The 12,018-nt window shown below is 42.2% G+C and overlaps 1 protein-coding gene across 4 annotated transcripts in view; it reads right to left on the bottom strand.

Annotated features, from left to right (window-relative positions):
• Nucleotides 1-12,018, bottom strand: part of LOC103155491 (protein FAM126B) — a 47,670-nt gene continuing 35,652 nt past the window's right edge. For 2 of the 4 annotated variants that reach the window (XM_016663615.1, XM_016663616.1), the window contains 5 exons: nt 11,542-11,658; nt 9,779-9,866; nt 8,798-8,954; nt 7,956-8,144; nt 1-4,073 (listed from right to left, as the gene is read on the bottom strand). In XM_016663615.1, coding sequence (XP_016519101.1) covers nt 3,415-4,073; nt 7,956-8,144; nt 8,798-8,954; nt 9,779-9,866; nt 11,542-11,658 — 1,210 coding nt within the window. In that variant the 3' untranslated portion in view covers nt 1-3,414. Of the gene's footprint in view, nt 4,074-7,955; nt 8,145-8,604; nt 8,626-8,797; nt 8,955-9,778; nt 9,867-11,541; nt 11,659-12,018 lie in introns of all 4 variants that reach the window. The other 2 variants (XM_016663617.1, XM_007577197.2) reach the window with 2 other exon arrangements.

Here is a 12,018-nt window from a genome sequence, read left to right as displayed (position 1 = left end):
AAATAATTGTGGCTTTTCTCTTTTTTTTTTTTTTTTTTTTTTACCTTAGAAACTCCTGAGACCGTCCAAACCCCACAACTGTCATTTTTGAGATTTTTTTTTTTTTTTTTTTTTTTTTTTTTTGGTTTTGAAACAAAAAAATATAATAAATAGCTGTACCCTTTAGTCTTCAACAAAAATAGCCTTGTGATAGATGAGGAATCCCATAGAAGTACTACTTTCAAGAGACTAAGACCCTGCACTGAGTGTATGCACACTTTACACATCTATAACTATCTTCAGAGAGGTGGATGGGTTAAAGTGCATTAAACTGTATAAACACAAAGCCCACAGTTACCACATGCAGGAAGGAAAATGAACCTTTTCATCCAGCAACAGCGACTGACCAATAAACTAGTGAGACTTATTCAACACAGAAAGAGAGGTTTTATTGGAAATGCACCTGGACCTCATCGGAGCTTATGGGCCTTATTGACAGTCCCGCGCTGGTGTTCATTTCCCACCCTGATCACATGCAAATAACACCACACACTGAGGGATATTGGTTACTCTAAGTCAACACACACAGCCCCAGCATGACTGCGGGTAACCTCGGCACTCGTTAAAAGACGCAAACACATCACCGGCGTTTAAACACAGCAAAAAAAGGTGCCACTGGACTCACAGCGAAAATACAGCGAGAATGGGAACCCGGGTCACACGTCACGGGGATGACGGCTTGGCTTACTCACGCAGGTGGAGAGCCGAGGCTGTCCATGGGGGAAACGCACACCGCGGACGAGCAGCTGTGAGGGCTTCAAGCACACCAGGAGCGTCGGTGCGAGAGATTTATATACAATAACCAGTCAGTCCTCGAGCTGCGCGACAGCTTCCATCTACGCAATATGCTAACAGCAGAAATACAGTTCCACGCGGAAGCATTCAAACTCCTCGAGCTTTTTCATATTTTAAACCATTTTATGTGACAGACTGACTCAAAGTAGCTCGTAACTGCGATCTGGAAGGAAAATAAAACTAGTTTAGTTACAAGTGAAAAGCTGTTAAACTGTGAGTAGTTTAATCTCAGGTTGAAAACAGAGGGATTTTAGGAGAAGAGGGCAGTGAAGAGGGCCATTGTAACTTTGGAGAAGCTACAGAGATCCACAGCTCAGGTGGGAGAATCTGTCAGCCACTATTAGTCCTGGATTTCAGAAATCAACCTCTAGAAAGTCATAAATAAGTGATATTAGCAGCTTTCTAACAGCTTTCAGATGACATGAAAACTGATTTGTTTTTCCGCTGATTTGCAAAACATTATGTGTCGTGAAAAATTGTACATAAAACTTACACCCCACATCACCCTCAAAATACAGTTCCAATCACGCTGAGGGGAGCTGGAAAGAGTTGATAAGATGAAAGCAGCTCAATACAGAGAAACTGCTAAAAAGAAGAACTGCTAGAGGCTGGAAAAGACAGACTGGGGTGAAGATGAGCAGCCTAGTCAAAGTCCAGATCAAATAAAAATCAGAGGCAAGGTGTAAAATGTGATGTTCACAGATGCTCTTCCTTATCATTCTCTAGATGCATCAACACAGTGAGTATTAATCCATTATAGATATGGATGTGATTGTTAAAACGCTGCAACATTTTCCTTCCAGATCACAGTTGTACACTACTTTAGTATTTCATTGAGTAAAATCTTATTAAAAGACACTGATCTTTGTGAAGAAATATGAAAAGGTTCAAGGGCTAAAAATACCTCTGCAAGGCCCTGTAGGTTACTGGCCGAGACAGAAAAAACGTCTCAAACTCCTAAAATAATAATAATAATAACAATAATAAAAACCTAACAAGCAAAAGGTGAAGCTGCATCTAAGGGCACACCGAGCCAAGTCTCTGAACCTCCCCTTTAAAATAAGACCAGTAAACAGAAAAGAACAATCAGGCATTTTCAGTAAGACACCTGGGCAGCAACGACACCAATATAAATCCCTTAGGAGAGGATGCGTAATGGCACATCTGGCTAAGACGAGGACAAGATTCGGGTTTGGCTCGCTGGGCTGCTTCGTGCGTCTGAAGCAGCTGTGCTTTGCAGGGCACTACACATGCAGAAACAAGCACGGCAGGTAAAAACAAACAAACAAAATAAACAACAACACATCCCTCCGCCTGGGCAGGAAGCACTACACAAGGCTAGAAAAGCTCTGTGCACAGATGCAGGCATTTCACAGCAGAGAAGAACTCCATGCACAAGGATCAGAAAAAAAAAAACAATTGCACTTAAAACAACTACATAAAAGAAAACAGCAATTAAAATAAACTAAGCTGCTTAATCCACGGAAACACCTGAAGTCTAACTGTGGCCTGTACTGCAGCTGAACTGGAACAGAAAGACGAGATATTCAGTCACAAATCCACATGATTACATCTAGAGTTGAAATGGGAAACCGTTGTGGTCAGATCAGCTTCAGTGAATAAATCTGACTGGCAGGTGTGTATTTCAGCACACAATGAGGTAGAACAAAAACAAGACGATGACGACGACGGCAACGACAATGAAACGCACTGACTGCTACGAGCCTCCAGAGGGCAGCAAACAACCAGCACAGGAAGCCACAACTTTCAACAAACACGGAGAAACAGGAGCTACTCAGATGAAACCAACGACAAAGATACAGTCATTGCCTTTAGTGTCGCACACAAACCTGCAAGAATCAGCTTCAGATTTAAAAAATCAAAGCCACAAGACTAAAGTCTCTGCTTGTGTAGCTGCACAGGAATGATTTCGTCAGATTTGTCCAGTTAAAGACTGGAGACAATTCAAAACTTTTAAACCACATTCCAGTTTGGTTTGAGAACACTCTCAAAAGTTTGTTTAAACTGATTAAAACAAAATGAAGAATAAAAACAAAAAACAGAACGAGATTCATCAAACTTTTCATGACTGAGATCAGCAAGAATGATTGCACAAGAGCCCGGGAATGAAAGGGGGGGGCGAAAAACGGGAATAATTCCCAGTTTTCTCCACATGAGCGACATGTTATTGCTGATTGGCTTGACTGATTCAGTCAGAAAATCAAATAATCTGAAATGTTATGCGACTTTACATCGGAAATCCTTCCTCCTGTCATTTCCTCCCTATTGGGAGAGTTTGTGTGTGGAATGCTCAGCTTGTTTGGAGGGACTGTAGCTACAGCGATGGGGAAGTCGTCAACATGTTTGGTGTTTTCTTAGAATCTAACCAGCTGTGACTGCAGGTCAAACCTTAATAGATGCTGCAGGAGTAGAGATAAAGCTCCAGAGATCTGGAGATCTTTTTATTCCACCTCATAAACACAGAAACTGACCAGGTTGCCATAGTAGAGTGGTCGTGTTGGAAACTGAATAAATATTTGTGTGTGTGTGTGTGTGTTTCTGTGGTTCCCTGCGCTGACATTAGACCTGTGATATGATCTGCATGTTGAAGCTGGGAGAGCGCGACTGCTTAGTGAGAGGGGCTCCGGGGGACAGGAGGGCCTGGGCCTCCTCCGGTCGGTTCAGGTGCTCCTCCTGCAGGCTGACAGTGGAGTGACGGTGGGAGCCCCCCAGTAAGGGCCCCGTTTCCTTGTCGGAGCCGCCCGCCGCCTCCTCTCGCTCGTTCTCGCCTCCGTTCAAGTTCAGGTTCATGCAGTCGAAGGACTTGCTGGAGGAGGTGCTGCCAGTCCGCACCAGCGGGTGCCCTGCAGGGAAGCTCAGGTGCTTCTTAATGGGGCTCAGGTGGATGGCGTCCAGCTTGATGCTGCCTGGGGGGGACTGCTGCCTCTGGCGGGGCCTCGGCGCCGTGGCCTGCTGATCCACACACTGTTCCGCCTGTTTCTCTGCCTCCCTCTCCCTCTCTCGCTCCTTCTCCTTCTCCTTCTCCTTGTCCCTGGACAGGCGCGCTGTGATGGCTTTCTTGATGCTGCTACTGCTGCTGTTCAAGCTGCCGCCCCTCAGCCCCACACCGCCGCTCTTGGTGCCGCTGGGTTGGCTGCTGTTGGAAGCCCCAGAGGAGAAACCTTCATCCGGATCGTTGATGTTGAAGGAATCCTCCCCGCCGCTCATGCCGTCAGCATCTGAAGGTGACAGCCAAGGCAGAGAAAAGAGAAATGTGAGAGAAGTCCAAAGAAACTTTAACTTTAATGCTATGAATCTTTTCTTGTTTGTTTGTTTTTTGCATTATTTTTATCAAGTAGAAGACTTTTAAGATATCCAGAGCACTAACAACATTGAACTACTGCTACCGTCACTTTATTTTACGCTAAAACAAGAAAGGTTTGCTGGCTTGAACAATCTTAATGCAGGCTGGTGAACCACAAAGGATGTTATAGAAAGTGAATCTTGGAAAAATGTTGAAAGTTTGAGCAGGGGCAGATTTAGTGATCTTAATAGTAAAATTAAGATGGACAACTGAATGCGCAACAAGAAATTCCAAGTTTTACCATCTGAAACTCAAAAATCTTAAAATCTTTGTTTTCATTTCTAACATTTGTGCTGACAACAAACACTCTTCGATGCGGACACAGTTACTGACTGAAGTAATAACTTCTGTAATAATAAGGTGTTGAATATGGGGTCAGCCTGAAGGAGAGAGTAATACTTGCAACATATAACTGGAAGGCAGAACAGAGTACAACAAAGTGTACTTAAGAAGTTGGGGGGGGAAAAAATTACAAATCATTGTCAAACTTCATCATCTGTAATATTGAAAAATTCAGCAAATTTTTTTTTCTGCACAAAACAGACAACACCTAAGGTCCAAATCTGTTGTGAAATTTGCAACAACGTGGAGTTGGCAACTGTTGTAAAACTAGTTTTACTTTTCTAGTTCAAGTGCTTTTGGTTTTTAAAGACGAAAGCTGGATGTTCAGATTCACATTACTTCAATCCAGTGGCCTTTTAAGTGCTTATAATTATTCAGACTGAGAAGGAAAAAAGTCTTGTCTGACAAAAAACAACACTGAATCTGGCAATGTGCACAGCTGGGGGTCTAAAGTATGACGAAAGAGGCACAGAATATCTAGAGGCTTGATAAAACATTAATAAAACAAAAACATAAGACGACCTCCTCAGTTTATAAAATACTGACAATTTTTTTTCTTTTGAAGAAGTCACAGTGCAGTAAACATGCCCCTGCTCTTAACTACTCATCTTAAATGTATAAAGTACTTTACATGAGTTAAAACTTCTGAGTTTGAAATATGAAAGCCGGTAAAGTTTTTCAAAGCATCTTTTTCTTCACATTTTACATCTCTCCGAAGTTATAAAATTTGCAAACTTTAGCGTAACACTGCTTTACTGCAACAGTATGTCTGAACTCAGATCATGAGTTTGTTTTGACTTTTAACCAAATAAACTGATAGTGCATAGGCAATATCGACATGAGAACATTTAAAAAGCAAATCATGAATAATCCATTTACGACCCTTCAATGAAAGCTGAAAAGGAAAAAAAACAAAAACAAATAAATAAACTGGGTTAGAAAACCAAGCAGATTATTAGCAATACATTATGCAGGATGCAGCCGGTCAAACAGAAAAGACTGGCTGTCTCTCTTTCCGTCATGCATCGCTGGGACAAGCACAACTGGACAACAGGGGACCCACAGGCGGCGCCAAAAAAGAAACGGAAAGCTGAGAAGAAAAAGGTCTGGGTCGGCATGCACATAACATGAGGAGAAGACGCATGCTCTCCTGCTCCATCCCTCGTTTCTTCCGCAGCGCAGCATCAACCGAGCTGAGCCAGTCGAGAGCGCCGAAAAGAGCCAAACGCAAAAAGCCTCCGGTTAAAGCTGACGGCCCACCATGCTAACAGAGGAACCGCCACAGGCCGGCCAGAACCCGGAGAAAAAGGTTCTGGAGTTCTACACCACATCAGGACTGGAAGGAAAAAAAAAATGTGCAACTATTTTCACCCTTTTACAACAGTTTTCTGCAGACATCAAGATGGTTATGCCTCATGGTTCAACTCTCAATCTGAGTTTTTTTTTTTAACTATAAATAAGGAGCACATTTCTTCATGGTTGTTTTCAAGGAATATCTGACAAATGATTTTTAGTTTATTACCAACATTAGACTGCTAAAAAATCCATACCCCTTGCACTTTTTCACATTTAATTAAACTTGACTCTTTTCGGGGTCAAGTTATTGAGATTTGATATGATGGAGCAACTCAGGAAGAAAAAATGAGTATCCTAAAGTAAATTATTATTAATTATTTCACGAACAAAAATATTTAACGAGGACAGGTCACACTCATTCAGACTGAATGGCAAGCATCCATGAACATCGATGGTCAAGTTTCATCTTGATTTTTGGGTCTGGACTTTAATTGGTCCATTCTAACAAATGCATATGCTGTGATCTTAAACATTTTACTGAAACTCTGTCACTATATTTACTAATTAGGTCAAATCTAAAGGCAATTAGTTAACTGTGTATTTATTAGGGGGGTGACACTTTCTTAGTAAAAACGTGTGAAAACAATCCAGCTTTTTCAACCTGCTTTATAATTATACCCTACTTTGTGTTGGTCTAGCACATTAAATGGAAATATCCTAAACTTAAGTTTGCGTTTATAATGAGTCAAAATGTGAAAAAGGTTGAGGGGTGTAAATACTTTCGCAGAAAACTGTAACTAGGAATGTTTTGTATCATTTTAATGAAAATCTGATTGAAAAAAGTCCACCTTCATCTGAGTTTAGGAGTTTCGACAACAGAAAAAGGAAACCAAATATAAAGTTTAGACAATATACGTTACAGACAGAAACTAGATTTCTCTCTGTAAGTAGGACTGACGATCGAAATACAAATGACAAAATGTGGAACAAAGTGAATGCAAACGTGCAAAATAGAGAACCGATTCCCACATAGAGGCACTGCAGCCCCAAAGTAAAGAGTGCATAATTAGGTGGGTGTTTTATTTTTGCAAGCAAATGTCCAGTGATTACACACTGACTGTGACCAGATTCATATAGATTGTTTGATCAGATTCCCAAACAATGAGATGCCTTACAGGACAATTTTTTTTCGCAGCTGCACTGAGTTCGGTGAAAGATCACTGGAAGAACACTAGATGGCGCTGAGACAAACACCAACCATGAGCAAGGAAATGATCTAAACCTTGGTCACAGACTTCAAGGTTTTAGAAAGATCATGGAGGAAGACGGAAACGCACACGATGAGACAAAATGTTGCCGTACGGTCCTGTCAGTGTATGTCTTTGTTGTTTTTTTGTTTTTTTCAAATATTAGACAAGATCATTTTATTTTTAAGTCAGAGATGCAATGGTTTAATGTTTTAGCTGAAATTACTGAAGCTTGCTGAGGCGTGTGCATGCAGAGCTCTTTCCCACTCACTGAGCTGAGGAGCAGAGGCAGCAGATGGCTGATGCTGGCCTGAATCGTCGATGCATTTGGTGTTTTCAGTCGCAGTAAGGTTGCGGTACAGACAAGATGTCGAGGCCTGAGTGCCAGTATTTAAAAACACCTCCGGTTTTCTCATAAAACAGCAGAAAGCATTTACTAACAGGACCAATTATCAAACACAGAGATCCCTGGGGAAGCTGCAGGCTCAGTGAGTGACAAGGGGAGCGCTCTGAAGTTGAAGGAATGATGAGGAAAAAGACAAGAGTGCGACACGATGACGGGCCCATGCAGAACGGCCAGCGGCAACACTTCCTTCAACCCCAGAATAGGCAACTCTTCCACAGGTAAATGCAGCAGGACGTAGCGATGGTCTGGTAGTAGAAGGTTTGCTGACTGTCGGATGAGTTAGTTTACTCTGGGGAAGTGAGGAGGCAGCAACGACAGGAGCGGCAGAGTTAACCGCCTCGAGCTGAGGAGGGGGAGTAGTATAGTAGTAGAAGAGGAGAAGGAGGTGGAGGAGGAGGATGAAGATCACAGGGGCCACCTCTTCCAGAGACCCTCTATCCTAAGAGTGGCCGCCCCCGTCCCCTACCCTCGAGTGTGATGGGGGGAATGATGCTGCTGCTGCTGTTGCTGTGGTGGCTGTGATGCCGCCCTCCTCTATCCTCTTTAGCTGCGGGTTCCCTGGGAGGGTCGTGGAGGTGGCGGTGGTGGAGCTGGACGAGGCTAGGAGGACTGATGGTGAGGCTCAACTCTGCATCGCTTGAGTAGTCAAAACAATCTGGGAGTCAACAACACAGATGAGGAGATGTGGGTCTTTATTAGCAGCAACCTTCAGCTCAGGCGGGCCCCATCCTGGGCACAGATGAAGTAAAGGTTTTCTTTTTTTGTTTGTTTGTTTTTGTAAACAATTAATTAACCTCCCACTAGTGGCCTGGATACACAGGCACCAGTTTGTTGACTTGTCTTAAATCCACAAAATGTTTTTTTTTCTTTTTACTGGTGATCTAAAGAACAAAATGCTCTTGACTGACAAGACACAATAAGCAAAGAAAAAACAGAAAAAAGCAATAGGGAGCAATGAGTGGCACAGGCACTTCAACACAGACTATATGAGCACTACTACAACAATAATTACACAGAACACCATTACAATTGTTCTAATGGTGTGGCCAGTTTACAAAGTAAACAGATTTTCCTCTCTCTGGATGAGGACAAACACCAGAGAAGTCATTTCTCACCAAACAGATCCCTCGTGCGGCCTTCCGTAGATCAGAAAAGAGTGAAATACCGTAAGCTCACATCTTCATCGTGACTGAATGCGCTCCCTTTAAAAGCTACTGTAGGTCTGCTCTGCTGAGTGCTGACGTTTCTCCTGCTACGCGGCTTCACAGCGTTTAGGATTCCCTCCAGCTCCCGAGGCTTTAGTCTTACCCTCTCTCTTCCAGCGGTGGCGCCGTATGGAAGCTGTGGTGATTGCCGAGATGGATATACGGCTGATGGTGGGGGTCACCTCCACCTGAAGCACCTTGCGTCCCCGCGGCGCTTCAGGAGCGCTTTCTGGCAGAGAGTTTTTCATGGCGTTCCCCAGCTGAGGTGGACAGATGAAATTGGCATCACCAAAACGTGGAACATAAAGGCCCTAATTTAAATTCTGCTTTGAGAAGAAATGTCCAAGTAATACTTTGAATTTGTGGTTTTTCATGTAGTAGCTGTTTTTTTTTTTTTTGGTTTTTTTTCTTAGAAAGTTGTCGTATCCCAGTGTTTCGGTGTTTATTTTAATTTATAGATTTGCTCGTAACTGTACTGTCTTTGTTTTCTTTTTGAATCAAAAGTACATCTGGTCCAGGGCTTCTGTGTTCAGCCGGGGGGGGGTTTTTCCTGACGAAGCTATAGTTATACTTAGCTTTGTGTTTTCTTACCACTTCATTCCATAGACAGTACCTCTGGGTCAGTGCTTTAATATTTTCCTTTTGCTGCGTCTCTTTCTTAGAGGCGGGTTTTGCCATGTTTTTCCCCACAGAATGTGATGTTCAGCTTTCTCTTTCCAATATAAAGCCGTTGCTGCCATTACCTCTGTAGGTATTTTTTTTTATTTTTATTTTTTTTATAGAAAGTAGTCCTGACCCAGCGATACAACGTGTACCTGCATAATTTTCCCAAACAAACTAATTGATTTAGCTATTGCCTCTACTAACTTTGTGTTTTTTAGACCTTCCATAAAAAGCACTTTTGTGTCCGTGTCTTTTATGAACCTATTGTTGCTGGACTGTTTGTAACAAGATCTGAATCTGACAATAACATTAACTGGAATAAATTGGAGTGATTTGATTAAATCTGGACCAGAATGGATTTGACAGAACTGAATGTGTTCTAAAGTCTTTTGGGGGAATAAAGTTTATTGAACAGACTCACCAGCAGAGGCTGGGAATAAAGCTCCAGCTGGGCCCTGTAGACAATGTCCTCCAGAGCTTCTCGCCCCATCTCCCACTCTCCATTGTATCTGCACATTACAAACATCAACAAACACTTGTTCTGCATCTTGCTGCAAATCTGCTAGAGGAAACAGTAGGCTCTCACATGTTCGCTTTAATGTCTGTCTCACATCCCCTGAACTATTAGTCATTTACTGATTCAGCATGTGAGCACGGTTAAAGTCTGAGGTGCAACCAAATTACTAGAAGAACACAGGAAGTCACATTTTTCCTGTTAACACGGCTGTGCTAAATAAAATCTTTAAGAGATTGTTTCCCGATTGAAAAGCTGTCAGAGCTTTTCAATCAGAGAAAATCATAATTTTACTATTAAATGAAATCAAATAAAAAGCTACAACAAACTAAAAAATGTTTTGTAATTATTTTATTAAACATATGCAAACCACATGGGGGGGGGGAATCAAAACGGTCAACAGCGGCTGAACTCTTTGATCCAAATCACAATGCGGGGAATAAATGCTTCAGGAGCTCCCTTTGCACTGCAGATCAAACAAACTGGGATGAATGGGAAGGTAGGAACAGACCCTCTGATGTAGTTACAGCTGAAAAGGAGCCAGAATACAAATTCAATCTGATATGAAAGAAGTGCTTGTTCCTTTTATTTTAAAACGCTTGTTATCCGATATCCCTGCAGATCTTTCGTTCTCCTCTCATGTGGCATTACTGTTGCAGCGCATTAGCAAACATATTAACCTAAATCCTACAGCGTCCTCGCTGTGTGCCAAGGTCCCTCTGTGTGTGTGGATTCAATGGATTCAGGTTTATCTGCCGTCCGTGCAGGATGACAGAGAGGTGAGCCGCAGCATGGAGAAGCACTCATTCACACATATATGAATAAAATGCTATTCGCTTTACTTTCAGCGGTCCTGACGGCTTTGATCTTTTGATTCCTGGTGTGCAGCCTCACAGTGTTCCCCCCCAGCTCCCCTAAGATCCGGCCTGTATCATAACAAGGGCTGCGTTTCCAGGAACTGCCCGTCATCTCATCCAGGAGCTGTAATCAGCTTTTGAACAGCTGAGGCCGGAGGGGAAAAGCTCACCTGCTCTGTGAATTTATGACCACTGTAATCGGTTTCACAGCAGGAAGCGTCTGTTCTTCGTAGACAGCTAGTGAGATTTTTACAGCTAAATGAAATCAAGACTGCACCGACGAGGGGTGTCTCACAGACAAAAAGAACTGTTAAAATAAACACAAGTAGTTTGTTTTATATCCCTTAAACTAATAAATGTATAATAATAATTAAAGTATTCGGAAAACTTTCTCTTGTTCTCAGTCAGTTTTGCAGTAGAAGGCTGGAAGTCGCTAAGAATGAATGTAAATTCATATTTTGTTAATGATTTTGGAAAGTGCGATCAAAATTTGAAAGAAATTTCAAATTTGAAATATTCACACTTTTATGCTCGCTTATGAATGAAAAACACTGGACTCTTCTTGCTCACCACAAAAAAATAAAAATAAATAAATAAATGTGGGAAAAAGCTGCTGAAGCGGATATATAAAATGCCAGGAATCTACAGCAGGACAACACTAAGCACAAAAAAACTGACTTTCAAAAAACTTGATTTTCAATAAGGTTGCTGTCAAAACAGGATCTGTTCAGTCATTTAATGCACAAACATATGCAACTGCTTGCAATTTTTTACTGAAAAGTGTGCAAAAAAAAAAACTGTAAAGATACGTACATAGCGTGGTAAACGGCAGTGAGCATCTGCACCATGAACTCGGGGTCCAGCAGGACGCGGTTGCAAGGTTCTCTCCAGAGCTTTTGTTGTTGTCGAGGGAAGCCACATACACACACCCTGGGGAGGGAATTGGTGTCAGATGGTGAATAAACTATAGAGATGTTTTTTCCAGATTTCTCTGAATTTCTCCAGCAGCTGTAGGAAGCTAAGATGAGACATGTGCGGAAACGGCTAATATTTTAACCAGTTTTTATGTGCGGAGGTTGGAGAAAGCTGGCTACCGAGTCTGCTCTGTGAGAAGTCAAAGACTGAGAGCATTGTTCTCCAAAGTCTTCACAGTCACAGTTTGCCATCTGTCTAAACGGAGCTCAGTCACAGAGGGCTGGGACTCATAGCCTGAAATGTTCGGACGCTGCAGTGGAAGAATACAGTGACACCACTAAACATTATCCAGTGCATATATTATATATCCTCAAA

Source organism: Poecilia formosa, unplaced genomic scaffold (assembly GCF_000485575.1).
Source record: "Poecilia formosa unplaced genomic scaffold, Poecilia_formosa-5.1.2 Scaffold431, whole genome shotgun sequence".
Classification (NCBI taxonomy): Eukaryota; Metazoa; Chordata; class Actinopteri; order Cyprinodontiformes; family Poeciliidae; genus Poecilia; species Poecilia formosa.
The sequence above is the reverse complement of the archived record's forward strand: the minus strand, read 5'-3'. Positions and strand labels throughout refer to the sequence as shown.